Here is a 27,279-nt window from a genome sequence, read left to right on the forward strand (position 1 = left end):
ATGGAGGATCCATGTATTTATAATAAATTTGTCTACCTCTTTTTAACACCATCTAAGGAAGAGATTGGCAGCCTAAAAACAATTACAAAAGCTTGTGTGTCTCTTTCTAAGAGACGTCTTCAGCCTCAAAGCAGCCACACAGTCCTGGGATGAGAGAAGACTGCTGGTTAGAAAAAGGTCCGTGTTGAATATTTCATCCTATGACTCTTAAAAGTCTCCCCTTTGGAGTGGGAAAAAAACCTTGACGGATGGGACTTGGCATTATGATTTGGTAGTGCAGCTTCGCATTCCAGAGCTTTACATTTATCCTTAGATCTCACAGGTTTCAGAAATAATACAAGTAATCGTCAACTTATGATCACAACTAGGACCAGAATTTCCATTGCTAAGCAAAGCGATTGTTAAGTGAGTCATGTCTGATTTTACTTTCTGCCATGGTTGTTAAGCAAATCACTACAGTTGTTAAAGACTCGTTTAACAAATTCCTCCATTGACTTTTTTTGAAACCTGACTAGAATTGGTTATCACGTTACCTGACTATGCTGCAACATCATAAATTTATTTATTAAATTTATACGCCACCCATTTCTCTACCTAAAGTGGGTGGCTAGAGTAAACACATGCCAAAACGCTGGGATTTTGGTCACATGGCTGTAGGCATATGGTGGTTGTAAGTGCCAGGATCAGTTGCAAGCAGGGGTGAAATGTAAAATTTGTTACTACCGGTTCTGTGGGCGTGGCTTGGTGGTGGTGGGGTAATGTGACTGGGTGGGTGTGGCCAACTTTTTTTTTTTTTAACTTTTCAAAGCATTTTTTTCTGCAAATGAAAAAAAATGCTTTGAAAAGCCTCTGCTGATCAGGAACACAGCTGGGATCGTCAGAGCCTTTTCAAAGCATTTTTTTAACCACCTCTTCCTGGGAAGAGGTGGTTAAAAAAATGCTTTGAAAAGGTTCTGACGATCCCAGCTGAGCCATACGATCATCAGAGGCTTTTGGGGGGGGGGCGCAGGGATTTTTGCTACCGGTTCTCCGAACCACCCGCCGCCATCGCTACCGGATCGCGCGATCTGGTCTGAACCGGGAGCATTTCACCCCTCGTTGCAAGTCACTTTTTTCAGTTCTGTTATTATTTCAAACAGTTGCTTAAATAAATGGTTATAAGTCGAAGACTACCTGTAACTGGTAAACAAAAGTATCAGATCCAGTCTAAACATCTGGCTGACTGTGCAATCAACAGCAATAATAATAATGCACTTAATAAAAAGGCATTCTGGTTTGTATTCGGCTTTACACTTTGCTATTTCATTTCCATCTTTGTTGGCTGGGGAACTGTGGGAGTTGAAGTCTGCACATGTGTTGGGACCCTGCTCAGCCCAATTAGGAAGATGCCAAAGGCTGTTTCAACTGATTTCTTCCTGGAGATTTTGGAAATCAGAGAAGTTCCTCTTCGGCAGCCAAGTTGAACAGGATGACTTTGGGAGTGTTTTCAAAGAGGGCAGCTCTGTTTTGAACTTGTCCTTTCTTCACCCAATGGCCATAGATCCGGAAGGCGCAAGCATCAATCATTTTGCGGACTGGCTTCAGCCCGTAAGGGTCGCGCTGCAGCACATCCTGGGTGATCGGCTTGATGTTGCGGTAGGTGAGGTAGATCCGAACTGAGGCCAGGACCGTCAGGCAGATGACCTGAGAAGAGACGCTTGTTAGACTGGCATCTTCTTTAAAGTATATCTGATTAGTTTGTGATTCTTTTTTTTTTTTTTTTTAAAAGCAGGGCTGTCAAACTCCCGGCCTGTGGGCCGGATGTGTCACGTGCTGGCCACGTCCACGCCTGGTTTAGCGAAAGGGGAAAAAAGTCACGATACATCATGTGATGCCGCCGTGACGGCGCGAGTTTGACACCCCTGTTTGAAGGATGCATTAATTCACCAGGAATGGGCCACTGCCAATAAAAAGAGACTATGTTTACATATACAGAATGCTTTTGGTTCAATTCTTTACCTCTCAATTTGTAGTCAGGTTCACACAGAACATTAAATTCCAGTTGACTATCAGTGCTGCTACATTCACATAATATGTTATGGCTCAAATAAATAAACAGCACTACTTTTGAATGTGACAACTGGATTCCTAAAACATGCTAAACAATGGTTTGAATGTCATAAAACCTGTGTCACCAATTACTCACCCCCATTTGAGCCTAGTTTCTTTATATGCCATCAAGAAGGAATTTATGGTGAAAAGATAAAAAAGAGAGAAAAAGGGTGGAAAATAACAGGAAATATAGGGCAAAATAGAAGAGTGTAGGACTTTGAAATACAAAATGATAATACTGGGATAAATAGTGGGATAAACAGTGGTGAAACAAAAAAAAAAGAAAAGAGGGGGAACAATGGGAAATATAGGGCAAAACAGGAGAGATCAGGATTTTAAGGCACAAAAGGAAAAAAGGAGAAAGAAAAAGTTAAAAATAAAAATGAAAAGGGAAAAAAGGAAAGAAATGAAAGAGGAATATGATGTATATGACTAGAATTGAAAGATGAATTGTAAGAAATAATGTTAAATCATATGGTGAAAATGAATTGAAAAATAATTGGAATAATACAGTAATTGAAATGTTTTTAATGGTTTACTGTGGTGTGTGTACAAACGATTAAGTGATGATTTGGAATAATACGGGGAAAACTATATGATTAGAGGGTAATAGTTAGAATATTTTTAAATTCAACAGGTTTTTTTTTCTTCTGGTTCATATATAAATGAAAAAGATATCTATATAATCAATTGATTTATATTAAAATGTTGGATTGTATTAGTTAAGGAAATGTATGTTATAAAATAAGTGGGTTTATTATTAATATAAGAATTAAATAACTAACACCACATAATTAATTAATTTGAAGATGGATATAAAAATTAGATGATAATGGGAAGGGATTTAATAGAGAATAGAAGGGAAAATGGAATTTGATCAAAATTAGAGATGAAAATGAAGGGTAATATTGGTATAAAATAGATGAAAATAAATGTTATGGCAAAAAGGGAGGTATAGAAATTGTAGTTTTAGTTGAAAGGACTAAAAATTGTTTAAATTTGTTAACCGGCCAAATACTCTGTTCAGCAAAAATACATTGTATGTTTGTGTGTGTGTTTGTGTAAAAAAATAAAAAAAAACTTTACAAAAAAAAAGAAAGAAGGGCTTTAAACTAAAATTGGAGGGGGAGGGTGACCAATCTTTAGAATCTCTAGAACACAAAACCAATCATAAATCCCAAGATTTATGGGGTAACCTGAGGTAGGGAGTGATGAAAAGAAAGAAAAATTCAAACAACAATTCAGCGATGCAGGAAACATAACCATGGACAGGCATAAGTGCACCAGCGTGCCTACCATCCCTATCCTAATATTCCTTTTTACTCTTACTCTTTTCATGTATTCAAATTATGTTTATACTTTTACCTGTTATCTTATATATGCTTGACAAAAATAAATAAAATAAATAAAGGTCTTAAATGCTTATATACAAATTGTCAAAGCTTGGGGAACAAACAGGGTGAACTAGAAGCAATAGTACACCAGGGCAGGTATGACATAGCTGCCTTTACAGAAACCAAGTGGGACCAAACCCATGACTGAGATGAATGCACTGGAATGATGGATGGATACAAATTGTTCAACTTGTTCAAGTTGGTGTTAATTCTTAGCAACCACAGAGTGGTTTTGACTGTGACACTGTCCCTAATTCTGGTCTTTCAGGTTTTCCAGGAGGAGCTTTGTTTTGTATATGGCAACATAATTCATGTATGTTTATATTAATATATTGCTATTTACCAATTTTGAGCAAGATACTGGAGCTTAATTCATGTGCTGAATAAATCACAAACTTCTACAATGCCATGAAACAAAATTAAGGCAAGTGCAATGGCTTAGCATGCTATGTGAACGAATCTTGTTGGTTAGGATCTGCAGCTCAGCAGCATGATGCATGCAGGTACCAAAACAATCCCTGACTTAGCCTTCCACTTTCCCACTTGAAAAGACCCCTTCATCAGAATCAGCATCAGGCACATCCTATTTATTTATTTATTTATTATTCGTATTTCTATGCTGCCCACTCTCCGAGGACTCTGGGCGGCTTACACAAAGACAGTATACTAAATAGCATATTGCCCCCAACAATCTGGGTCCTCATTTTACCCACCTCAGAAGGATGGAAGGCTGAGTCAACCTTGAGCCGGTGAGATTTGATCTGCTAATCTGCTGAACTAGCAGTCAGCTGAAGTAGCTGCAGTACTGCACTCTAACCACTGCGCCACCTCAGCTCTATGTTCTGACCTAGGCTTCCTGATATAGTAAAAAGCACACAATTAATCCCCAAAACCTTTTTTTTTATTTTAACAGCTGTGAATTCCTTTCATTCACAGCACCTGATGAATCACCAAGAGTTTATAAATAGTCCAACAGAAGCCTGCCACAGTCCTTTGGATAAGGCTGGTAAACACCCACCTTTATCTTCTTTGACACACTGCCAAAGACCTAATTATCTTGGCAAGGCCACATGGAAACACAGAGTCAAAAATGGAGCTTCAAAGTACAAACCGACACCATCCAGAACATTGCTTCCTGCAAAGGCCCACGTGCCTTTGCTCTTCCTTTATGTCTTATGGGAGGGGCCAATCATCTCCAAGCCTTACTCCCAAGTCGCCCCTTTTGTTTTAATTATTCTTGCCTTCTGGCAGCTCTGCGCATGCACGCACTAGGAACAGGCTCCCCCTGTTCCTCTGCCTCTCTGATGTCCGACTCTGGAGGCTCCGAAGTCTGCACATAACTCCCAGATGGCCCTGGCCCCATCTCCAAGCCTTCCCCAGACTCCAGGACTGGCCCATGTTCCTCCCCAGCCTCCTCACTGTCCGATTCTGCTGCCAGCTCTGCAGGCTGCTGGCAGACAACAACACATCCATGGGGCAGGTCAAAAAAGTTAAGATGTTAGACAGGAATTGCACGATCTAAGTCCATATCTATTTTACATGCATGGCACATAGAAAAAGGGCAGTTTCAATTGTAATCATCTTGACTTTGTTAAACACCTCCCCCCCCCAATTCCTTGGCTATTACTGAGAAAAATGGCCATCCCTTTCCCAGAATTCTCTGCAATTAGGGATACCCGGAATTTCCGGAAGGGGCTGAAGTGCCGGACTTCCTCCACCATGTACTGCTGGAAGAAGGGGTGGGTAAGGGCATCCTGCACAGTGTAACGATTCTGCGGCTTCACCACTAAACAGTGGGTAATCTGCAGGCAGAAGAACAGAGTTGGGTCTCAGAAGCTGAGGCATTGCTTTTCTGAATGCAGTGGAAAAACACAACGGATCTAGCGCTGGTTAGTACTAATTATTCAAACAACCCCCATACAATCCCATTACACAGGAAAACGAACACCAAGAAACAAAGGGGAATCATTTTCCAATTGGTCCCAAGTACTGTATTTTTGATGTTAGGGTCAATTTCTTAATCATCAGGTGTTCCAATTAGTTTTATCTTTCCCTATCCTGCACTTTTCTCCTTTATTTTTCTCCAAGAGCCTCTGGATCCATCCAGGTGAAAGTTACCTACCAAGTCTTTGACTGTATCTGATTGGTCATCCCACTCTGGAGACCCAAATTTGTAATCTCCATTCATGATCATTCTTAACATCAGCATCTGCTTCCTGTGCCAGAAAGGAGGAGATCCAGCCAGCAAGGTGTACATAATGACTCCTGCACTCCACCTGAAACAAGGAAACCGTCAGAAGGGCAGATTGAACGTTTTTGAAGGTACCAATGTTTGCCCTCTTGTTGTTTTAGCAACAGAATATTTTAAACACAGGGAAACCAAACATTCACTGACCAAATCTGAATTTGTTTCCTAAACTACACCATACAATACTAGCCTTCTCCAGATCAGCTCAAAAGATTCCCTGCAGATGAACAAGCAGGTTGATGGAGAACATCTTCGTTGCAGCAGGACAGACAGATTTTTCTATCTTCATTTCCAGCCCTCAGTAGGTAGTAATGATTTAAGCAGACGTTATGGTCTTATTTACACAGCAATTATACCATATATTGTAATTGTTAATTACACAGAATTATATATGCTGGTACTTACAGCAAATAATTATTCTTTGTCCAATTTATGCTGTAAATACACCAATTGCTGGATGGATTGCTGCAAGGTGTAATCCAACAAATTAAGAGGGCATAATTTTTGACAAGGCTGCTTTGGGGGAAACTGGCATTTTAAAAAAGCAATAACACGGATAGAGATGAAAAGTCATCTCCATAGAACATTGTTTCTCAACTGTGGCAACTTTACGAATAACAGAGATGGAAGGGACCTTGGAGGTCTTCTAGTCCTGCTCAAGCATGAAACCCTATACCATTTCAGACAAATAGTTGTCCAATCTCTTCTTAAAAACCTCTTATATTCGAGCACCCACAATTTCTGGAGGCAAGTCGTTCCACTGATTAATTATTCTATCAGGAATTTTCGCTTCAGTTCTAGGTTGCTTCTCTCCTTGATTAGTTTCCATCCATTGCTTCTTGTCCTGCCTTCAGGTGCTTTGGAGAATAGGTTGACCCCCTCTTCCTTGTGGTAGCACCTCAAATATTGGAACACTGCTATCATGTCTCCCCTAGTCCTTCTCTTCACTAGACTATCCATGCCTAGTCCCCGTTACCATTCTTCATATGTTTTAGCCTCCAGTTCCCTAATCAACTTTGTTTCTCTTCTCTGCACTCTTTCTAAAATCTCAAAAAAAATTTTACATTGTGGTGACCAAAATTAGAAGCAATATTCGAAGCATGGTCTTGCCAGGGCATTACAAACTGTTATTAACACTTCACGTGATCTTGATTCTATCTCTCTGTTAATGCAGCCTAGGATTGTGATTTTAGCAACTTCAAATCCCAGAATTCCTCAGCCAGCAAGATGGCTTGGGAATTCTGGGAGTTGAAATACAGACATCTTAAATTTGGCAAAAAGTGCTATAGAAGATTGGATGGGAAATGAAGTGAATTCCTCTAAAAGCTACATTTATTTTTTCATTAGGATAAACATAGCAGGATTCACATTCTAAGATGTGTTGTCCCTAGCCATGATTTACTGCTATAAGCCACAATTAATGATGTTCACACATCATTAATTGAGCTACATCCTCTGAATATCCAAAAATTACATACCATTTGCTTAAACCCAAATAACCCAAATGATGGCTTAGGATAATGAGTGAACTTGCCACACAATCTTGCTTACATGTCAATTTCCTTCCCATAACCTGGATGATCTGAATCCATGGAACATTCTAATATTTCTGGAGCCAAGTAGCCAGGAGTACCACAGATCTCTGTAAGAAAAACAATAAAAATTTTTTGACTGAAACTTTAGTAACCTTGTTTCTGGAGATGCAAGTCTTGCTGGATTCCTAGAGTTAAAAAAAAAATAGGGGTAGCCTCAGTCAGATCAGATAAAAGACTCACAGCTGCATTCACACAATGTATAAGCCTTAGTTTTCCTTGGTGGTTTGGCATGTCAGATATTCCTAATCCAGTTGGCTACCTTATGGTTAAGGCAGTGGTGGGATTCAAATAATTTAACAACCGGTTCGCCCAGGGTCAGGTTGGCTGGCATGGGAAACGTGGCCTATCCCCATCCTTCAGCTCTGCTGCACATGCAGGACGAGCCTCCCACGACAGCCAACCTGACCCTGGGCAAACTGGTTGTTAAATTATCACCACCGCCCACTATCAAAGTGGATCCTGGGTGCTGCGCTGCGCTGCAATGGAGAAATGGGAAACAGAGCGGCCAGCATGAGGGAAGGAGGAGGAGCAGGGAGAAGAAAGAGGGAAAGCGGCCTTCTCCTTCCCTCGCACTGGCCACTCCGTTGCCCGTTTCTCCATTGCAGCGCAGCGCCCAGGATCCACTTTAATAGTGGGCGGTGGGTAATTTAACCGGTGTGTACCTGCTGAATCCCAGTGTTAACGATAGCCATAGCAATAGCACTTATACACTGCTCCATAGTGCTTTACACCACTCTCTAAGTGGTCAGCATATTGCCCCCAACAATCTGGGTCCTTATCTTAATGACCTTGAAAGGATGAAAGGCTGAGTCAACCTTGAGCCAAAACCAATTAAACTTAGGAATTGGGCATTATAGGTATCCTATAATTTATGACCATTGCTTTCTGACTGTTCAAAGCTTCAAGGTGCCCAAAAAGGGGGATTTACGATCTGGATCCGACTACAGCCAAATTCTGCTCTTTCTCAATCTGTTGTTCAGCACAAGATTATTATTTTCCCAAGAGAAAATTCATTGTTTTTAACACATAAATCTAATGCTCTTTCATAAGAGTGATAATTCCAGGAATATAAGAAGCCTAATACAAGTTCGCTTGTATGAAACAGTGATTGTTTGGCATTATGCAGGCAGATATTTCTGTGGATAACCAGGCCCAAGACAAGAGGAGACAGGATGTGATTGCAGCAACCTAAAATGACCACCAGAGCTAAAATCTTAGCCTCCAAATATATCATCATCGACTGTATCAATGAAGCCTGTCAGATCATATGCACAACAAAATCTGTGTAGGAAGAAAAAACATGACTTTAACATTGGAGCAGCTAAAGTGGACTTAAAGATAGTTCTGTAATCAAGCAAATTGTCTGTCTGTAAAATATCCCTAATTCAATTTTTGGCTACGACGTAACCTTGTGCGGAATCCTGAAGAAGTGCCCTTAGTCAATGTAGAAAATCATTTACACATTGCATTAAGCCCTAGGTTTCCATGGCTTACTTAATGATTTGCAGTTGGCTAAGTCCACTGCCATATGCAAAGTTTTAATATCCATGGTTAGCAAATAGTGATAGCTGGATTCATATAACATGCTACTGCTGTTTGAGCAAGCTGATTCAATGTACCATATTTTTCGGAGTATAAGACGCTCTGGAATATAAGATGCACCTTATTTTGGGGGGAGGAAAATAAGAGAAAAAAATTCTGCTTGAGAGGCTCTCCGTATGAGAGGCTGTGTTTGCAGCCTCCAAAAGCTTCAAAAGGGTGGGGGTTGGTGGGTGGGTGGGGCTACATTCGGTGTATAAGATGCACCCAAATTTTCACCTTTTTTTAGGGGGGAGAAAGTACATCTTATACTCCCAAAAATATGGTAGGTCTCTCCTTACGTAGCTCTGTTCCTAAGCTTCATGGCCACAGGCAGGTCCCTAATTCACAGCTCTCTCCCTTAAAATCTCTGCCCGAGATGGACAGGCCACCTTTGAGTTTTTCATTTTCCTGTAGCTGACACGAGAAGCCAAAGTCAGTGAGTTTGATGTTCATGTCGTCATCTAGCAGGATGTTCTCTGGCTTGAGATCTCTGTGGACAATGTTCAAGGCATGGAGGAACTGAATCACTTCCAAAAGAGCACGCATGATTTTCCTACAGGGAGAAAAAGATCTGATCAGTTAAATAGCAATAGCACTTAGATTTATATACCGCTTCACAGTGCTTTTAAAGCCCTTTCTAAGCAGTTTACAGAGTCAGCACATTGCTCCCAACAATCTGGGTCCTCATTTTACAGACCTTGGAAAGATGGAAGACTGAGTCAACTTTGACTCAGGTGAGATTCGATCTGCCAAATTACAGGCAGCCGGCAGTCAGCAGAAGTAGCCTGCAGTACTGCAATCTAACTACTGCGCCACCGCGGCTCTTTTAAATGAGCAAATATCTGGAAGAAAAGGCAGACATTTTTTATACCCATGCCAAGGATCCATGCTTGGTTCCTGGCATTGCCCATTGATCATCTTCAGCTGGTCTTCCCTAATTTTCAGATATCTTGAAGTTCTCCAACACATGAGCATGTCAGGTTGAGGTGTTTTGATCTCACAATCATCAGGTGTGAATGAAGGATACTGTATTTGCATTAGGGGATTATGTCATCACGGCAGTGGTGGGTTGCTCCCGGTTCAGACGAGCTGGTAGTGGTGATGATGTGACGTCAGTGAACCAGTTCTCTATGACTGTGAGCTGGGCCCTCCCGCCCGCCCCTGCGTTATACCTACCTTTATTTGTCATTTTTTAGCCCAGCTAATAGGCATGGCAGAGTGGATTACTGTGCCTCAGCTGGGCAGAAATCTAATGACCTTGCGCGGAGTGCAAGTTCGGCATGCAGTGATCGCACTGCATCAGGGCTACTGGATCTGGGCTGCCTGCCCAATTCTAGATAACCACTAGAGGGCAGTATAGAGATGCAACAAATCCCATAATGTGTTTTCATAGAATTAAAGTATTAAATAGATTGTAAGGGCTAGAAGGAGAACATCTGGTTTAACCCCCACCTAATGCATCCACCACTAAATCCATCAATATAGCATCTCACTATATAGCATTTCACCATGAACACCTCTTGTAAATGCTCGAAATCCCTGTATTAAATGGAAATGGAAATGAGTTGCTTATGGCTAGCAAACAGAGCAGTCTTTCTCATTCTTTCCAATTTTAAGATAGGTGGGCTTCCACTCCAAGAATACCTTATGCTGGCTGAGGAATTCTGGGGGTTGAAGTCCACATATCTTAAAGTTAGCAAGGTTGAGAAACAGTGAAGTAGAGAGAAGAAAACATTTTGTATATGTCTCAAAGTACTTCATATACACTAAGCCCATGATGGTGAACCTATGGCACGCATGCCACAGGTGGCACTCAGTGCCCACTCTGTGGGAGCGCGAGCGCTTGCCCCAGTTCAGCTCTGCCATGCATCTGCGCATGCCTCCTGCCAACCAGCTGGTTGTCGGGTCTCTGCTGCACATGCGCAGGGGTCGTGTGTGCATGTGCAGGGGTCAGGGCGCATGGGGGGCGTGTGCAGGGGTGGGTTCTACTTACTTTTACTACCAGTTTGCAACGGGAGTGTGCATGCACACGAGCACGCATGCGCAGAAGCTTCTGCACATGCGCAGATTGTACCCTATGATGTCCGGGCGGGTGGGCGGAGCCTCCTGCGCTTTTACTATCGGTTCTCAAGAACCGAACAGAACCGGGAGCAACCCACCACTGGGTGTGTGGTATGCACGGGGCGTGAGGGGGGGGAGGCGTACACATGTGCGGGGCCGCACATGCATTGAATTTGGGGGGTTTGGGCGCGCACACACTTTGGGCATGGAAAAGGTTAGCCATCACTGCAGCAAACTATGCCTGAGCTGAATTGCAATACAGTACAGTATTAAGATTGCTAAACTAATGAGATTTTAGTCACAACTAATCTGTGTAATCGATTATGCAAGGCACCACATATTTCACTAGCTTGCAGGAGACCCTTATATGAGAGGAGGGAAGTTCCACGTTTGGACAGATGATGAGATTGGCAGGTTAGTCAAAACAGCTCACCTAGTTTCCTTCTCACTTAAGGTCACCTTCTCTGTAAGGTAATCAAATAGTTCCCCTTTCTTCATCCTGTTTAGGCAGAAAATTTAGACATGTAGAATATGTTAAAAATGAAGAAAGATATAAAAATAAAATATGGACCCACAATACAACACTTCTGCTTCTGTTGTGTATGTGGCTGTCTATCCCAGTGTTTCTTGATCTTGGCAACTTTAAAATATGTGGACTTTAACTCCTCCAGTGGACTTCAACTTCAACATGCTGGCTGGAGAATCCTGGAAGTTGAAATCCACACAGGTTAAATAAAGTTGCCAAGATCGAGAAACACAGGTCTATGGTAGCCAAAAATCAGGAATCTGATCCTTGATTTGTAAAGCTGAGAGATTGTAGAATTTAATAAAATACAGATAGTCCTAGACTTAAGACCACAATTGAGCTCAAAATGTCGACTGCAGTTGTTATGTGAATTTTGTCCTGTTTTATGACCTTTCTTGCCATAGGTGTTAAGGTGTTGTGGATTTAATAAGACAAACACAACTTTTGGATTAATCAGAGACAATTTATATATTGCGCAATAGGTTCAAAGCTCTGTACATGAAGCGTTGAACAAAGACAGAAATTAGGTACAATGGTTTTATACCTTTCTAGACAAAGGATTCTGTTAACTCAGCAATTCATATGGTCATATACATTTGTCATTTTTAATTGACATTTCCTAATTACTGAGTTTCTTTGCAAAACAGTTATAATTCTTTTTGTAGATTACTGAAGCATAGACTCAAATCATCTTCTGACGATAGACAACTTTTAACTCATGTGGATCCCCTCGACCTAACCAACCTTTAAGCTGTATGTCATTAGAATGTTCCTTTCTTCTGACAACTTAGAGGCCTCCTAGAGGAACCAAAAGGATTTTGGCTGAGTTTGTACTTTTTCCAACCGGATGCATTTCTTTTTAGAATAGAGTGAATAGAAAGTTATCCAGTGGTCATCTATCAGAGCCCGCTTCATTTACATTAAAGGAAATCACTGCAGTTGTTAAGTGAATCATGGGACCATTAAGCAAAGCTGGCTTCTCCCATTGACTTTGCTTGTCAGTAGCCGGTTAGAAATGTTACAAATGGTGAGCACATGGACAGTACAACTGTCATAAATACATCCCAGCTGGCAAGCAGCTGAATTTTGATGAAAGGACCATGGGTATACTGCAGTGGTTGTAAATGTGAAAAACCAGTCATAAGTCTTTTTTCAGTATTGTTGTAACTTTCAACAGTTACTTAATGAATAGTTGCAAGTTGTGGACTACCTATATATCAAAAGGTGTCAGACCATTTTGGAAGATCTCAACAAAGACAAAAGGTTTTTAATGTATTACATTTGTTAATTGATAAGGTACTTATAATGTGCCTCACACCTAAACTGTACCTCCATAACCATCTGTCTTCTTGCTTCCTCTCTTTCATCCCACCCCCCACCCCAAATGATATCCTATATCAATTTAATTACTCTGTGCATATGAAAATGTCAGCTGTAACTCAGAGGTGGGTTTCAGCAGGTTCTGACCAGTTCAGGAGAACCAGTAGCGGAAATTTTGAGTAGTTTGGAGAACCGGTAGTAAAAATTCTGACTGGCCCCGCCCCCATCTATTCTCTGCCTCCCAAGTCCCAGCTGATTGGGACGGAATGAAGATTTTATAGTATCCTTCCCCTGCCATGCCTACCAAGCCACGCCCACCAAGCCATGCCACGCCCACTAAACCACACCCACAGATCAGGTAGTAAAAAAATTTGAAACCTACCACTACTGTAACTCCCAAAAGATTATGCCTTTTAATAAAATATAATGCCTATAATTTATAGTGCCTTAGTAAGACCATACTTGGATACTACATCCCGTTTTGGTTGCCACAATGTAAAAAAAGATGTTGAGATTCTAGAAAGAGTGCAGAGAAAAACAACAAAGATGGTTAGGGGACTGGAGGCTAAAACATATGAAGAACGGTTGCCGGAATTGGGTATGTTTAGTTTAATGAAAAGAAAGACTAGGGGTGACATGATAGCAGTGTTCCAATATCTCAGGGGCTGCCACAAAGAAGAGGGAGTCAAGCTATTCTCCAAAGCACCAGAGGGTAGAACAAGAAGCAGTGGGTGGAAACTAATCAAGGACAGAAGCAACTTAGAACTAAGGAGAAATTTCCTGACAGTTAGAACAATTAATTAGTGGAACAACTTGTCTCCAGAAGTTGTGAATGCTCCAACACTGGAAGTTTTAAAGAAGATATTGGATAACTATTTGTCTGAAATGTTATAGGGTTTCCTGCCTGAGCAAGGAGTTGGACTAGAAGACCTCCAAGGGCCCTTCCAACTGTTATTCTGTTAAAATGTGTTAGTTGAAATGGCGCCACCAAATGCCTTCTCCTCATCTGGAGGGCCCTGAATCAGGAAGGCTGATTTAAATATTTCATTTATGCTGTGATTGTCTACCTTACAATTTAAGAAAATCACTGTTCTACAAGCTTCTCTATACGGTACAGTATTTCATTTATGCTGTTATTATCAACATTACAAGTTGCTTTAAAAAATCAAAGTTCTACAAGCTTCTCTAATATTAAGGGAAGTTGTTACATCCCCTTCCAGCCTGTCAGGTTTTTCATTGGCAAGAGTCCTCAAACAATCTGTTTTAAACAACTTTTTGAGTTTGGGAAATTCTCCCCGCATGGAAGCTGTAATGCTGGTAGAGCGGTTTCAAGCAGACATCCGTGACAGTATTTCACAAGTCCAGGATGCCTAAAAATAGTGTAGATCTGTGACCGCCAAGACCTTAGCAAAGGTTATGTGGAAATCTGAGCAGGCTAATGATACGGGACCAGGAAGATGGGACAGCTGCAGGCAGCTTCACTCCCTTGTGGCTTTGGGGCGGGTGGGTTGGTGGATGGATGGTACAGATGGCCCTGAGATCAGCAGAGACCTTCACAAATGGTTAAACAAGCTGGTACAGATATCAAATTACAATATATGGTTGGAGGGAAGAACACAAGAAGTCTTTTGCTGGAGTCACCATGCGTCACCCTGCTCCTAAACACTGTGGCCTTTATCAAGCAGTCCAAGGCCTTTGAGAAACTGTGCAAGCATGACCCTCTCCTCTTACTTGCCTAAGAAGTAGACTGCTCCCTGACATGGGCATTTCACTTAGCTATAACGGCTTCTTGCTGTATTTATATCCCTACATTTCCTGTATGAAATGTGGATAAACCTCATATCTGGGATGTTAGAATATTAGGATAGAATATTAGAATAACAGAATTGGAAAGGACCTTGGAGGTCTTCTAGTCCAACTCCCTGCTTAGGCAGGAAACCCTACACCACTTCAGACAAATGGTTATCCAATCTCTTCTTAAAAACTTCCAGTGTTGGAGCATTCACAACTTCCGGAGGCAAGTTGTTCCACTGATTAATTGTTCTGTCAGGAAATTTCTCCTTAGTTCTAAGTTGCTTCTCTCCTTGATTAGTTTCCACTCATTGCCTCTTGTCCTGCCTCAGGTGCTTTGGAGAATAGCTTGACTCCCTCTTCTTTGTGGCAGCCCCTGAGATATTGGAACACTGCTATCATGTCACCCCTGGTCCTTCTTGGTAACTGGTTCATATTTATGACCATTGCTGTGTCCTGAAGTCATGAGATCACCTTTCACAATCTTCTGACAAGCCAAATCACTGGGGAAGCCAGATTCATTTAATAACTGTGTTACTAACTTAACAACTGCAGTGATTCACTTAACAAATGTGTCAAGAAAGGTATTCAAATGGAGCAAAATTCCTTAACAAACGTCTCACTTAGCAACAGAAATTTCAGGCTCAGCTGTGGTCATAAGTCGAGGACTACTTGTAGCTTAACGCGATGTGTGAGCCCTGTCAATTATGATTTATTCACTAAGCAATGGTTAAAACAAACCACAATTAAGCATGATGTACAAACACAGCCAGTAAGATTTACTTCTGAGTAAACATGCACAGGATTGCATGGTGAATTGGCATCGTCTTATTTTGTGTTTTGGAAAAAAGGACAGCCATGATTCTTTTCAATAAAAATAATAAAGGGACTATCTGCAAGAAGTACCATTTGCCTGAAAGCAAGAACTGGTAACACCAAAAAAATAGTCAAAGTAATAGAAAATGAAGAAGCTAAAGTGCTGTGGGTCTTTACAGTTCAAACAGACAAACACCTGCCACATAACACCCCAATAAGAAAGACAGAAAGTTTGGATAGTGGACATGGAGGCAGCAGAATAGAAGAAAAAAAATTGAAGAAAATCACAAAATAGAAAGACCTCCAATCAGAAGTAGAATGACTGTGGTAAAAGAAAGCAAAGATAGTGCCAATGGTAATAGGTGCCTTGGGTACAAATCCCAAAATGTTTGGAGCATCACTTGAACACCATATCAGCACTGACAAAAACACCATCAGTCAATTGCAAAAGGCAGCTTTTACCTGGAACAGCTTTTGTCTTGCAATGATACCTTTAATACCATGGAACAACCACCTCTGTCTATCCCAGGTCCTTGGGAAGGACTTGACAGATGGATAAAAATACCAAATCTAGTCTAAACCGCTGGCTGACTGTGCAACTGACCATAATACTAAAAATAGATGAATTTGTTTAACCTCTTTCAAAGCACTCAGATTAGCAGTCTGCATTTGATGATAGAAAAGTCCACACTTGTAAATACATGCTTTATCAAGAAGTGTCCTCTGAAGAAGTACATTGATCTACCTCAAGGCAGGGGTGAAATTCAGTTGGTTCTATCCAGCTTGGGCAAACTGGTAGCAGTGGCTGCGGGAGGCTCCTCCCACCCACGCGGATGTCATGACGTCGCTTTTTTGCAACGATTTTAAGCCTCTGCGTATGCACGGCGCGTGCACATTTACGAACTGGTAGGGAAGGTAAGTAAATTTCACCCCTGCCTCAAGGAGTATATTTCCACACAGATGATCCATCTGCTAAGTCAAGCTGGCCAACATATGATGGTTGACATCACTTTCCTAGCTACAGTTCTCAAACTGCTTCCCAGGAACGTAGAAAGCACAAGGCAATCATCCAGCCTAAAAAAGTCACTTTTTAAAGGAGAATACATTTGACACTTCCACCTCCCCCAAAAAAGAACTTTGGTACTTACAAATCAAACACCAGGAAGAAAAAGGTGTGAGATTCAAAGCTGTCCTTCAGCTGGACTGGAAATAAAATGAGATATTTTAGGAATGTGAAATAACATTACAAATTTTCTTTAATACTAAGCAAGAATGGGAAGGTACTGAAGCACAGACCCCTGGCTTCATTGCACAATCCCACACACTGTTCTGCCTTTCCTCCAGTGTGCCCTGGATCTTCAGCTAGGCATCTCTGAGATTGTTTTACCCTGATCTGGGCCATTAGTTCACCTATCCCAGCATTCTCCACTTTGATAACTAGTGACTTTCTAAAATCTCTGGTTTTGAAAAACAGTAGACTCTGAACCTTGTGAAATCTTGTATTGCCAAGCCATTATGATTTATTTGGTTTATGTCTTAAGAAGATGGGTGGATCCAATCAATGACAGTTTATTCAACAAGCAATTGTTAAACCATGATGGTGCTTTGCAAATACAATAAAGATTTATTTCTCAATAGACATGCATAAGAATCTCCGTGTGAATTGTTACTGTCTCATTTTCTCTGTATTGGGGGAGAAGACATTTGTGATTATCATTATACGAGTAATCTACAATTAGATTCACAGTCAAAGACTGATGAAGACTTAATAATTGAACTTCTAACCAAAAACTTAGGAATTATTAAGGTAGCAGGATAGAGGCAATCCCAAGCAGTGTAACTTTTTGTTTAAAATCAGGGTATCCAGGTCCAATATTCAAAATGATCAATACTGAGGAAGTTCTTTAGTTTTCAATTATGATTGGTATATAACGGCAGATTTTTTTAAAATAAAGCATTCAACTTCAATCTACAAATCCTGGGATTTTGTAATTTTTTTTTTCCAGTTTGCTTTTCCTCAGTCCTAACATCACTGGGTGTAGCAACGTCACTGAATCCGATTTTCTTATTTTCAACGACTGCTCCCTGGGGCATGCTATGAACAAAATGCCTGTTCATTTGTTATTTATTTATTTATGAGGATGATGATTCCATGATATCAAAACTTGACTGGAAGATGTTAAATGTGGGGCGATGCCATTATAATAAATATTGTTTCTTGTTCAGTTATTTTTAGACCTCTGGTTTTTCTGTGTATGCCTCTCTATGCCTTTGGGGGCAGAGCAGGCTAGAAATATTAGTGCTGTAATAAATACATATGACATAACTTGCATTGTAGACGTAAGGATCAACCCAGCAAGGATGGGAGCAAATTCAAAGGAAAAATACAAAGACATATTAATATGATCTTGTCATCTATGTCTGTGTAGGAATGTTTGGGATTCTTTCCAGGCCAGAAGATGCCAATGATTTCTTACAAACAACCCAGGGATGATAAATTTGGTCATAGCTTTCCGTACTAGAAAGTAGCAATACTGTATTTTTTCCAAAAGGCAATGGGATTTTTTTCATTTTTTTTCTTTGAAAGAAAGCATTTGACTTTTCATCCCAGAAGTTTCTTCAGTTCTTCAGAACTGAAGTATCTTCTTGGATGAGAAGCAAAACGTTTTCAAGAAAAAAACCAAAAAAGTCCAGTTGCCTTTTGAAAAAGCACCTTTGGGACAACCATGACCTGAATGACTGAGAATCTCCATTGACATTTAGCAATACTGTAGCTAACTGGATACTCTTTTTATTTATTTATTTATTTATTTATATATATATACCGCTCTTCTTCCAGAAGGACTCAGGGTGGTGTACAGCCAGAATAAAACACACAGATATAAAATTTAAAAAACAATTTAAGAAATATTAAATAATTTGGCCCATATCTAATTAAAATAAACTACCCATTTTGGACATTTAAAAATTAAGAGTTAACGATTAAAAAATTAAAAAATTAGGCCAGCCCGGCTTGTTGGAATAAAAGCGTCTTGAGGGCCCAGCGGAAGATGCGTAAGTCGGGAATCCTCCGCATCTCGGGGGGCAGTTCTTTCCATAGGGCAGGAGCCCCCACAGAGAAGGCTCTCCCCCTGGGGGAGAGCCAGATGACATTACTTGGCTGACAGCACCTGGAGGAGCCCCTCTCTGTGGGAGCGAATTGGCCGGTGGGAGGCTATTGGTAGCAGAAGGCGGTCTTGTAAATACCACTTTATTTTTATGTTTTCCAAACATAAACTCTTCCTCCTGAAATTATATCCTGCAATAATAATGCTAATTCATCAGCAAATTGAAAATACACCATCCCAACTAGTGCAAGGGAAGCGGTGGGGGGGGTGTCTAATCTGGACCACTGGTTGAAATGGAAAAGATCGACAGCCATCAAACAATAAAAGTGGATGGCAGATTGGGTGGTTTTCTAGTTGATCAGAAGGATTTTGGATTCTCAATTGTTTAAAAATTAGTAGAGGCTACCAAAATTAGAAATATATTTGTAAGAATATTGAGCAGGGTGTCAAACTCGCGTCATCATGTGACGTATTGGGACTTTGCTCCCCTTCACTAAACCAGGCGGGAGCAGGGCCAGCATGTAACGCATCTGGCCCGCGGGCCGCGAGTTTGACACCCCTGGTCAAGGGGCTAAACCATATGATGAACTGCTGTGGGAACTAAGTATGTCTAATCTAACGAAGAGAAGGACTAGGGGTGGCATAATAGTCAAATCTTCCAATACTTGAAGGGCTGTCACACGGAAGAGGGATCAATTTATTCTCCAAAGCACCTGAGGGCAGGATAAGAAGCAACAGATGGAAACTTATCAAGGAAAGATCCAATCTGGAACTAAGGAAAAAAATCCTGACAGTTAAAACTACTAATCAGTGGAATGCCTCCAGAACTTGTGGGTATTCCATCACTGGAGGTTTTCTAGAAGAGATTGGACAGCCATTTGTCCGTAATGGTATAAGCTCTCTTATACCATTGGGGGTTGGACTAGGAGATCTCCAAAGGTTCTTTCTAGACAATGGAACATATGCTTTATGTTCTAAATAGCATATAATCACTCTGTTTGTAAGATATATTAAGAAGGGGATGGTTAGGCATGTCATGCAAACCCAGCCAATAGTAGTTTCAATTTGATTGTTTAAGGCTCTGGTACCACTAGGGCACGGGTCAGCTACCTTAAACACTCAAAGAGCCACAAAGGTCCTAACCAGAAGTCCCCCATTCAATTCTGGAGCCAACCGGAAGTCCGGTTCCCCCATCATAGAGTCTCCTCCTAGTGCGGCATCCTTTTTCCTCTGCTGACCGGAAGTCTGGTTCCCCCACTATAGCGTTTCCTCCTAGTGTGGCATCCTTTTTCCTCTACCTATCCTAACCAAAAGCCCTATCAATTGTGGAGCTGACCGGCAATGGAGCCACAGCAGAGGGATGAAAGAGCCACATGTGGCTCCAGAGCCACGGATTGTTGACCCCTGCACTAGGGTGATTTGGAAGCAAAATCTAACTTACTAATGTTAGGATGTCCAGACACTTTCTGGAGGATGTTGATTTCTTTCAGAGTGGCTTCTCTCAGCTCCTGAACTTCTTGTGGGGAGAGTTTTCCAGCTGTGATGTCTATAATTTTAACAGCGTATTCTTGTCGAGTGACTTTATGAATGCATCGACGGACAACACTGCTTACACCTCTGAAAAGACAGTCCACACAAAAGAAACCTTAGAGAGAGGGAGGGAGAATTAGAGGGAGGGAGAGAATCAAACTCACACACAGATGCAGATCTCTAAAAGGCTGGGTTACTTTGTTCATTCATGTTGTGAAAGGAGAAGCAAGGATAATTGTTTCTTTTATTAAAATTGGTAGTTATTGGAAATGCTACTGCATCACAAATGCTTGTAGGCATTGTCTTCAGAAAATAGCAAAAGATCTTAACTGAAATATGAAAGCTACAGCATGAAATGCAGTTATTCCACCCCATGCAGAGGTGGTATTTAGCCGGTTTGAGCCAGTTCAGACCAGTTTGCTTGAACCGGTAGCGGAAATCGTGGGTGGGGGTGGGCTCTATGCCATCCTATTTAGGCATGTTTTTGAGGCCGGGCACATCGTGGAAGGCACATGTGTGAGCAAAGCGCTTGTGTAGAAGGCTAGGTGCATGTGTGGAAGGCAGGCACATGTCCGAACTGTGCGCGCGGGCGCGCAGCAAACCAATAGTAACATAATCTGAAACCCACCACTGACCCCATGTATTCAGTATCAGGGAATATGAAGAAAGACTACCAAATTTATATATAGTTATAGGCTGCTCAAAAGCAAATAACATCTGTATTGTAGGAATTATAATCTAAACTGTGGTAGGTAGATTGTTTTCAGATTTTCTGTTCAATGGTAGCCACAATTCTCTGCAAGTCTCTTTTGAAGAAAAATTATATAGCCAGCTCCATCCATTACCATGTTTTTGAAAGGTTTAAAAAACAGTACTTTTCTTCAATATTTACTTAAATGCTTTGACTATATACCTACCTACCAGTGGTGGGTTGCCCCCGGTTTGGACCGGTTCGCAAGAACCAGTAGTAGTAAAACAGGCGGGAGGCCCTGCCCACTGCCCCTCATGCGCAGAAGCAAGGCACGCACGCGATCCCGTTACGAACCGGTAGTAAAGATAAGTAGAACTCACCCCTGCTACCTATCCTCCTTTTTCAGGGAGCTGAAGTTTCACAATTCATTATTTTCAATAATGTTCTTATAATTAAATTGTTTGAAATATATTCAGATTAATTTGCTATGTTCTGAATTGATTGTGTTGAAATTGGAAATGTCAGTTAAAGGAACAAATGCATTTTTGTTTTTGTTTTGAGAGTTACATAGCAAATTACCTATTACGATAGCATCTACTTTCAAATATTTACCTTCCCAAGATTTCCTTAGGTTCATATTTTTCATAAAACTCTTCAGAAGTATGGCTCTCTGGCAGTTCTTCAGTTTTGGTCATTTTGGCCTTCTTTTTTAGGAGCCTTCCAAAAAATTATTCTAAGATGACAAAATGCTGCAACAGAAACAGAAAAAAACCCACATCTCCAAGTAATTTTTCTCCTATTTATAGTTACAGCAAAGTTTTTCATATTATGCTGCTCGCGATAAATATTCTGTAAGGGTTAGCTTCCTTTGTGCAATTCTAGAACAGTGTTTCTCAAACTCAGGAGCTTCAAATTGTATGGACTTCAACTCCCAGAATTCTCCAGCCAGCATCCAATTCTGGGAATTGAACTCCACAAATCTTAAAGTTGCTGAGGTTGAGAAATACTGTTCTAGATTGATATGCAAAATTATAGAAATGACTGTCAGAATATTTTTAGACCTAAAACCTATTTGGAATATATGCTAACGGAGCCCATTCGTCAGATTTCACAGAGACGTGAAGGTAATTATTTCATTCCACAAATTCATGAACTAGTTAAGGGCAGAGTATGGTAGATAAATTGATTTATTGCTGACCAAAAAGGATCCTATTTAAGCAGAAGATCTGCTTATTGCAGAACACAGAATCAAGTGAGCTTCTTTTCTCTTCCTTGGCTCCAGAATTTAAGTGGTTTCTCTTCTCCTTTTCAAATCTTTGGACTCTGACTAATTCCTGCTTTGCCAGCTTCTTTGTGCCATATGAATCCATAAAATTGAGTTAACTGAATAAATCATGATTCACTTAATTTTGGTCAAAATAATCACAATAAAAAATACTTGATGAAAACAGCAATTGGTGGATTCACATATTTCATTTAGCTAAAATGTAGTTTGCTTTTTTTTTTTTTAGTAAATGTAATGGCAGAATCTAGGCATTGTGGCTTAGCAGGATTTATGTACTGCTGTGATTTGATTAATAAACCATGACTCATAAACTTCAGGCTTAGGCATCTGTATATACACTGGCACTAAATTGACTAATTCAGCCTTTATAAAAAAATTGTTCATATTCAGTTGTCTTGACCTATTTGAGCCTTCCCTCTCTTGCATTTAACCATGGTACCAACTTATCTTTATTTTCTACTCCATCCTCATAATGTTGCCTTCATTTCATCTCCAGCAAATACCTCTATGCTTGTCAGCCATTGTTCAGTCTGCTTTTAAACACAGGTTTAGCACTATTCATTTTTTTGAATGCACTTGCTCCAAAACGTCTTTGCAAAATTGAAATGCATGTTTAACTTGGCCATGGGAAAGAGCCCTTTCTATTTTCCTGACTGGCTTCCATCATCATCTCAACATTTATACTGCAAAACTACCCAATATAGTAACCCTTCTTCTGTCATTAAATTATGTCAGCTGGTGTTCTTCAGAATTAGCCTTCCCCTCCCCCCCCCCAACAATATGATGGCTCCAACTCTTATTAGTCTTATTAGGACTAGGGGAGACATGATAGCAGTGTTCCAATATCTCAGGGGCTGCCACAAAGAAGAGGGAGTCAAATTATTCTCCAAAGCACCTGAGGGTAGAACAAGAAGCAATGGGTGGAAACTAATCAAGGAAAGAAGCAACTTAGAACTAAGGAGAAATTTTCTGACAGTTAGAACAATTAATAAGTAGAACAACTTGCCTTCAGAAGTTGTGAATGCTCCAATACTGGAAATTTTTAAGATGATGTTGGATAATCATTTGTCTGAAGTGGTGTAGGGTTTCCTGCCTAAGCAGTGGGTTGGACTAGAAGACCTCCAAGGTCCCTTCCAACTCTTCTATTCTATTCTATTCTATTCTATTCTATTCTATTCTATTCTATTCTATTCTATTCTATTCTATTCTATTCTATTCTATTCAACTGAAACACTTGGCATTTTCCTCCTGAAATGATGGTAATTGAATCCCTTCTACTGATTGATTATGAATATGGATATGATTGTAGTTCTTTTCCCTTATGACATTTTGTTCTTTCTGTTCAATTGTGTTTCACACATGTACACAGACTGGAGTCATAAACTTACAATTTTCTTAAATAAATGTATTTACACTGCTCTATAAATAAGATATTTTTAAAAATTATGGCAAGTCAACATTTGTCTAAATTTGTTAGACATTGTCTAACATTGTCTAACAAATGTCTAAATTGAAACACACCACAAATAATGAGGATTCAGTGTGGAAAATGTTGACTTGCCATAATCTAATTTCTCCATGGTCGTAGAAGGAAAGCCAAGATAGAGGGGTAAAGCATAAAGCTGAAGCAATTTCCTTATATACTGTATATATACACCTATTTGTATATACAGCCTGTGGGGAGCTGGTTTTACACATGGATCTCCTTGAAATCATGACATACATTAGTTATTACTTAAAATAGGTTGTTTTAAATAAAGGACACATGTAATCTGGATCTGAATAGTACTGTGATTTAGTTCAGATGTAGTATAGTGTGTATTAATTAGTTTGAGGCATACCCCAATTATTTTCCTCTTTCTGATTGCTAATTGTAGGGAAGTGATTTACTTGTAAAAGCAATACAAATACTTATTTCACCCATTAAAATGCAAATCAATTTATAATTTTTTTGGAAATGCGTTTTTCTGGATTTTTTTTTTTGGTTGTTATTCTATCTCTCACTGTCAAAATAAACCTACTATTAAAATTACAGACTGATCATTTCTTTGTCAGTGGGCAAACGTACAAAATCAGCAGGGGATCAAATACTTTTTTCCCTCACTGTAATTGGGGATTTTAAGACATTTCGAGTTTCCCTGGAAAGCAGACTATAAGATCAAAATCTTTGTCTTGCATTCTAAAAGCCTTGAAGATATACTCTGAAAGCCCCGGAATGGAAAATGCTACCTTTTTCTACAGGTTCTATCCAGTGGTGGGATTCAAGTAATTTAACAACCGGTTCTCTGCCCTAATGATTTCTTCCAACAACCAGTTTGTCAAACTGCTCAGAAAGTTAACAACCGGTTCTTCCGAAGTGGTGCGAACTGGCTGAATCCCACCACTGGTTCTATCTACCCTTATCTTTAATATAGTGCTAAACCCAAACTCAAACTTAGCCTTATTTCCCTGTATGTATCTCCAACTCAATTAATACCCTTACAGAGTTGCATAATTTAATTTGCTAAAGAAGACCAATTTCTTGATAAAAGACATGATTACTTACCCTAAACGTCATTTGCACAATCGGTATCTTCTAACCAAGAGTAACCCCGCAGATCCAATCTCAAAGCCCACTTTGAGAAAGAATTCCCCGTGTTATTTGATGGCCAGTAATTAAACCGCATAGCAGGGTCTCGCTTTCTGTTTTAATTTGTTGTGGATCACTAACGCTGTGGCGGCTGCATTGCCAAAAATAAAAATCGCAGTGCAACTCGAGAATTGTTCCAAGTCCTCCAGTTTGCACGCTCAGCTCCCTCTCTGCTTAGGCTGGAGTGACCCTCTTTGAGGTGAAGGAATTCTTCAACAACCAACAGCGCTCCCATGAATGAAAGGACAAGCAGGGATTTCTTTTCCAAGGAAACAAGAACTAGGAACTTAATCTGGAATGCATGCATAATGTGATTCCACAAGGCAGGACATATGAAGTGCTACAGGATTAATTTTTTGCTTTTTTAAGAGGGAACATTTGGGGGTGTCTGAAAATGCAGTTGACCCTAAGTGGCACATTTAAATTCTTAAAATGGTGACCTCATTAGTTTGCCTTTTGTTAAAGAGTGTGAAGAGTGATAACCTACCCTGGATAAATTCTGTTGTCTTTCCGTTTGTCTCATGATTCAAAACAATACCGTTGACGCACGAGACCACATGTTCCACCTATTTTTATGTACTGAAGCAACCACCTCTTCATTAATTAACTTCTATATAATGCCTTGTATCTTAAGGGGCACATTTGGGGGCAGCTGAGAATGCAGATTAAAAATTTAATCCTGGAGAAAATTTATGTCGTTTGCTGAGAGTCAACATTGACTTGATGGCTCATAATCAATTAAATAAAAATTGCAATTGGGCGATAATTTTTGGAAAGCTGTTGTCGGGTGGGGTGGGGTGCCTACTGAAGGTTTTCAGAGCTGTGTGGCTTCAGTATTTTCTTCTCTGGGCACCAGCTGGCCTTGCTGGCTATGCCCATAGTCATTTACAGTATGTAGATGGCATCCGATCTGAGAAACTCAGAATGTTGTATCTAACGGTGCCAAGTGAAATTTTAGAAATCAGGGGGGCTGCTAAATATCATCTGCAGTAATGACCACCTTTAATATTTTATACACGGTTTCCTAGAAGACTATGAAGAGCAGACTAAAATATGAAAGGTTTAAAAGGGCAATATGATGCAAATTTAGACAAAGCCATGTACATTTAATATAGGTAGTCCTCAACTTAGCCACAGTTCGTTTAGTGATTGTTCAAAGTTAAAACAGCACTTTAAAAAGTGACTTATGCTGTTTTCCATACTAATGACTGTTGCGGCATTTCCATGGTCACATGATCAAAATTCAGATGCTTGGCAACTGACTCATATTTATGATGTTTGCAGTGTCCCAGGGTCATGTGATCAACCTTCTGACAAGCAAAATCAATGGGGAAGCTAGATTCATTCAACAACTTTATTACTAACTTAACAAATGCAGTGATTCATGTAACAACTGTGGCAAGAAACCTCATAAAATGAGGCAAAATTCACTTAATTATGTCTCAGCAACAGAAATTTTGGGCTCCACTGTGGTGGTAAGTCAGGGACAAACCTGTATACATAACTCATAAAATTTAGATTTGTTCCTCATATCATTCAGTAAAGTTGATTGGCAAACAGGAATAGTATTGACAATTCCAAGGAAAATTTAAATGTGTAAAGATAATCCAACATCTCCTTCATATTTTCTGTTAGATCACTGCTTCATAAAAGTAAATGTGAGTATTGTAATGCAATAATTATGATCTGAGCTATGTACAAAAATTTAAATTTCTGACCACTGTAAGGTTTGAGGGTCCAGATAAATTGAGTATTTTAAGTACATAGATGTAGCTGTCGTTTGACTCATACGTCTCTAACAGATGTTATTTCTGTATGATCTGGCTTACAAATTAGATCTATGCATTTACATAGTAAATTATCTAATATTTGGGGGGGGAAAAGTGTTTCTCATTTTTCAAACTTGGCAACTTTAAAATATATGGACTTCAGGTCTCAGAATTCTCCCAGCCAGCTGGAAATTAGTGTCTATACATCTTAAAACTGCCAAGTTTGAAAAACACTGGTTTATCCAGTTCTAAAATTAAAATATAAAAATTATCTGTATATTTCAGCATATTTCTGAGGCTGAAGTTTTCTCTGGAAATTACATTTAGTTGAGAAGGTATTATAGAAGTGAATTAATGAAGAGGTGGTCGCTTCATTACATAAAAATAGGTGGAACATGTGGTCTTGTGTCAAAGGTATTGTTTTGAAGCATTGGCATTTAATGAGACATTCTGAAAGGCAACAGAATTTACCCATGATAGGTTATCACTCTTCACACTCTTAACAAAAGACAAAGTAATGAAGACTCTTCTGGTCACCATTTTAGTCCCCAGAATGTTTCTTATTCCCAATGTACCTTTTTTTCTGGATTAACAGGCAGTTTATCAATAAAGTATTGAGCTTCAGCTACCCAGTTTTGTTCCCCCTAGGATATCACTGGGATTTATGTGCAACCCAAAATGATGAATAGAAATACAGAAGTAGATGTGTTTGAATGTTATTTAAGACTTTTGATGGTCCATTACAGCTATTTGTTTTGAAATTTATAGGATTGTGGCTAGTTAACCTTTTTTGACAATCAAGCAAATTCAGTTTTAAAAATGACATCCTAATTCATCTTGTTGCT

At 39.9% G+C, this 27,279-nt stretch overlaps 1 protein-coding gene across 2 annotated transcripts; it reads right to left on the reverse strand.

The window, feature by feature from the left end:
- Positions 1 to 783: 783 nt before the first annotated feature.
- Positions 784 to 24,735, reverse strand: PHKG1 (phosphorylase kinase catalytic subunit gamma 1). Of its 2 annotated transcripts, XM_034420975.3 has the most exons (10): positions 24,582 to 24,735; positions 21,364 to 21,500; positions 19,972 to 20,147; positions 16,572 to 16,626; positions 11,404 to 11,469; positions 9,299 to 9,462; positions 7,285 to 7,375; positions 5,608 to 5,761; positions 5,162 to 5,287; positions 784 to 1,683 (listed from the first exon to the last, which is right to left on the reverse strand). In XM_034420975.3, the coding sequence occupies exons 2-10, from the start codon at positions 21,444 to 21,446 to the stop codon at positions 1,432 to 1,434; spliced, it is 1,167 nt and encodes a 388-aa protein (XP_034276866.1). In that variant the 5' UTR covers positions 21,447 to 21,500; positions 24,582 to 24,735; the 3' UTR covers positions 784 to 1,431. The 2 variants fall into 2 exon arrangements, with proteins under 2 accessions (XP_034276866.1, XP_060549137.1); XM_060693154.2 differs by lacking the exon at positions 5,162 to 5,287 and having other exon boundaries at positions 1,297 to 1,683; positions 24,582 to 24,712.
- Positions 24,736 to 27,279: the final 2,544 nt, after the last annotated feature.

The sequence above is a fragment of the Pantherophis guttatus genome, chromosome 1 (genome assembly GCF_059756535.1).
Source record: "Pantherophis guttatus breed Tessera chromosome 1, ASM5975653v1, whole genome shotgun sequence".
NCBI classification, from domain to species: domain Eukaryota; kingdom Metazoa; phylum Chordata; class Lepidosauria; order Squamata; family Colubridae; genus Pantherophis; species Pantherophis guttatus.

Bases quoted from the DNA above. Each gene is read 5' to 3' on its own strand.
- PHKG1 (XM_034420975.3), bottom strand. From the start codon at position 21,446: ATGACCAAAACTGAAGAACTGCCAGAGAGCCATACTTCTGAAGAGTTT. The intron at 9,463-11,403 runs GTGAGCTGTTTT...TTCTCCCTGTAG, and splicing joins TTAAGTGAGAAGGAAACTAG to GAAAATCATGCGTGCTCTTT. The intron at 5,288-5,607 runs GTAGGTAACTTT...TTCTGCCTGCAG, and splicing joins CAGATACAGTCAAAGACTTG to ATTACCCACTGTTTAGTGGT.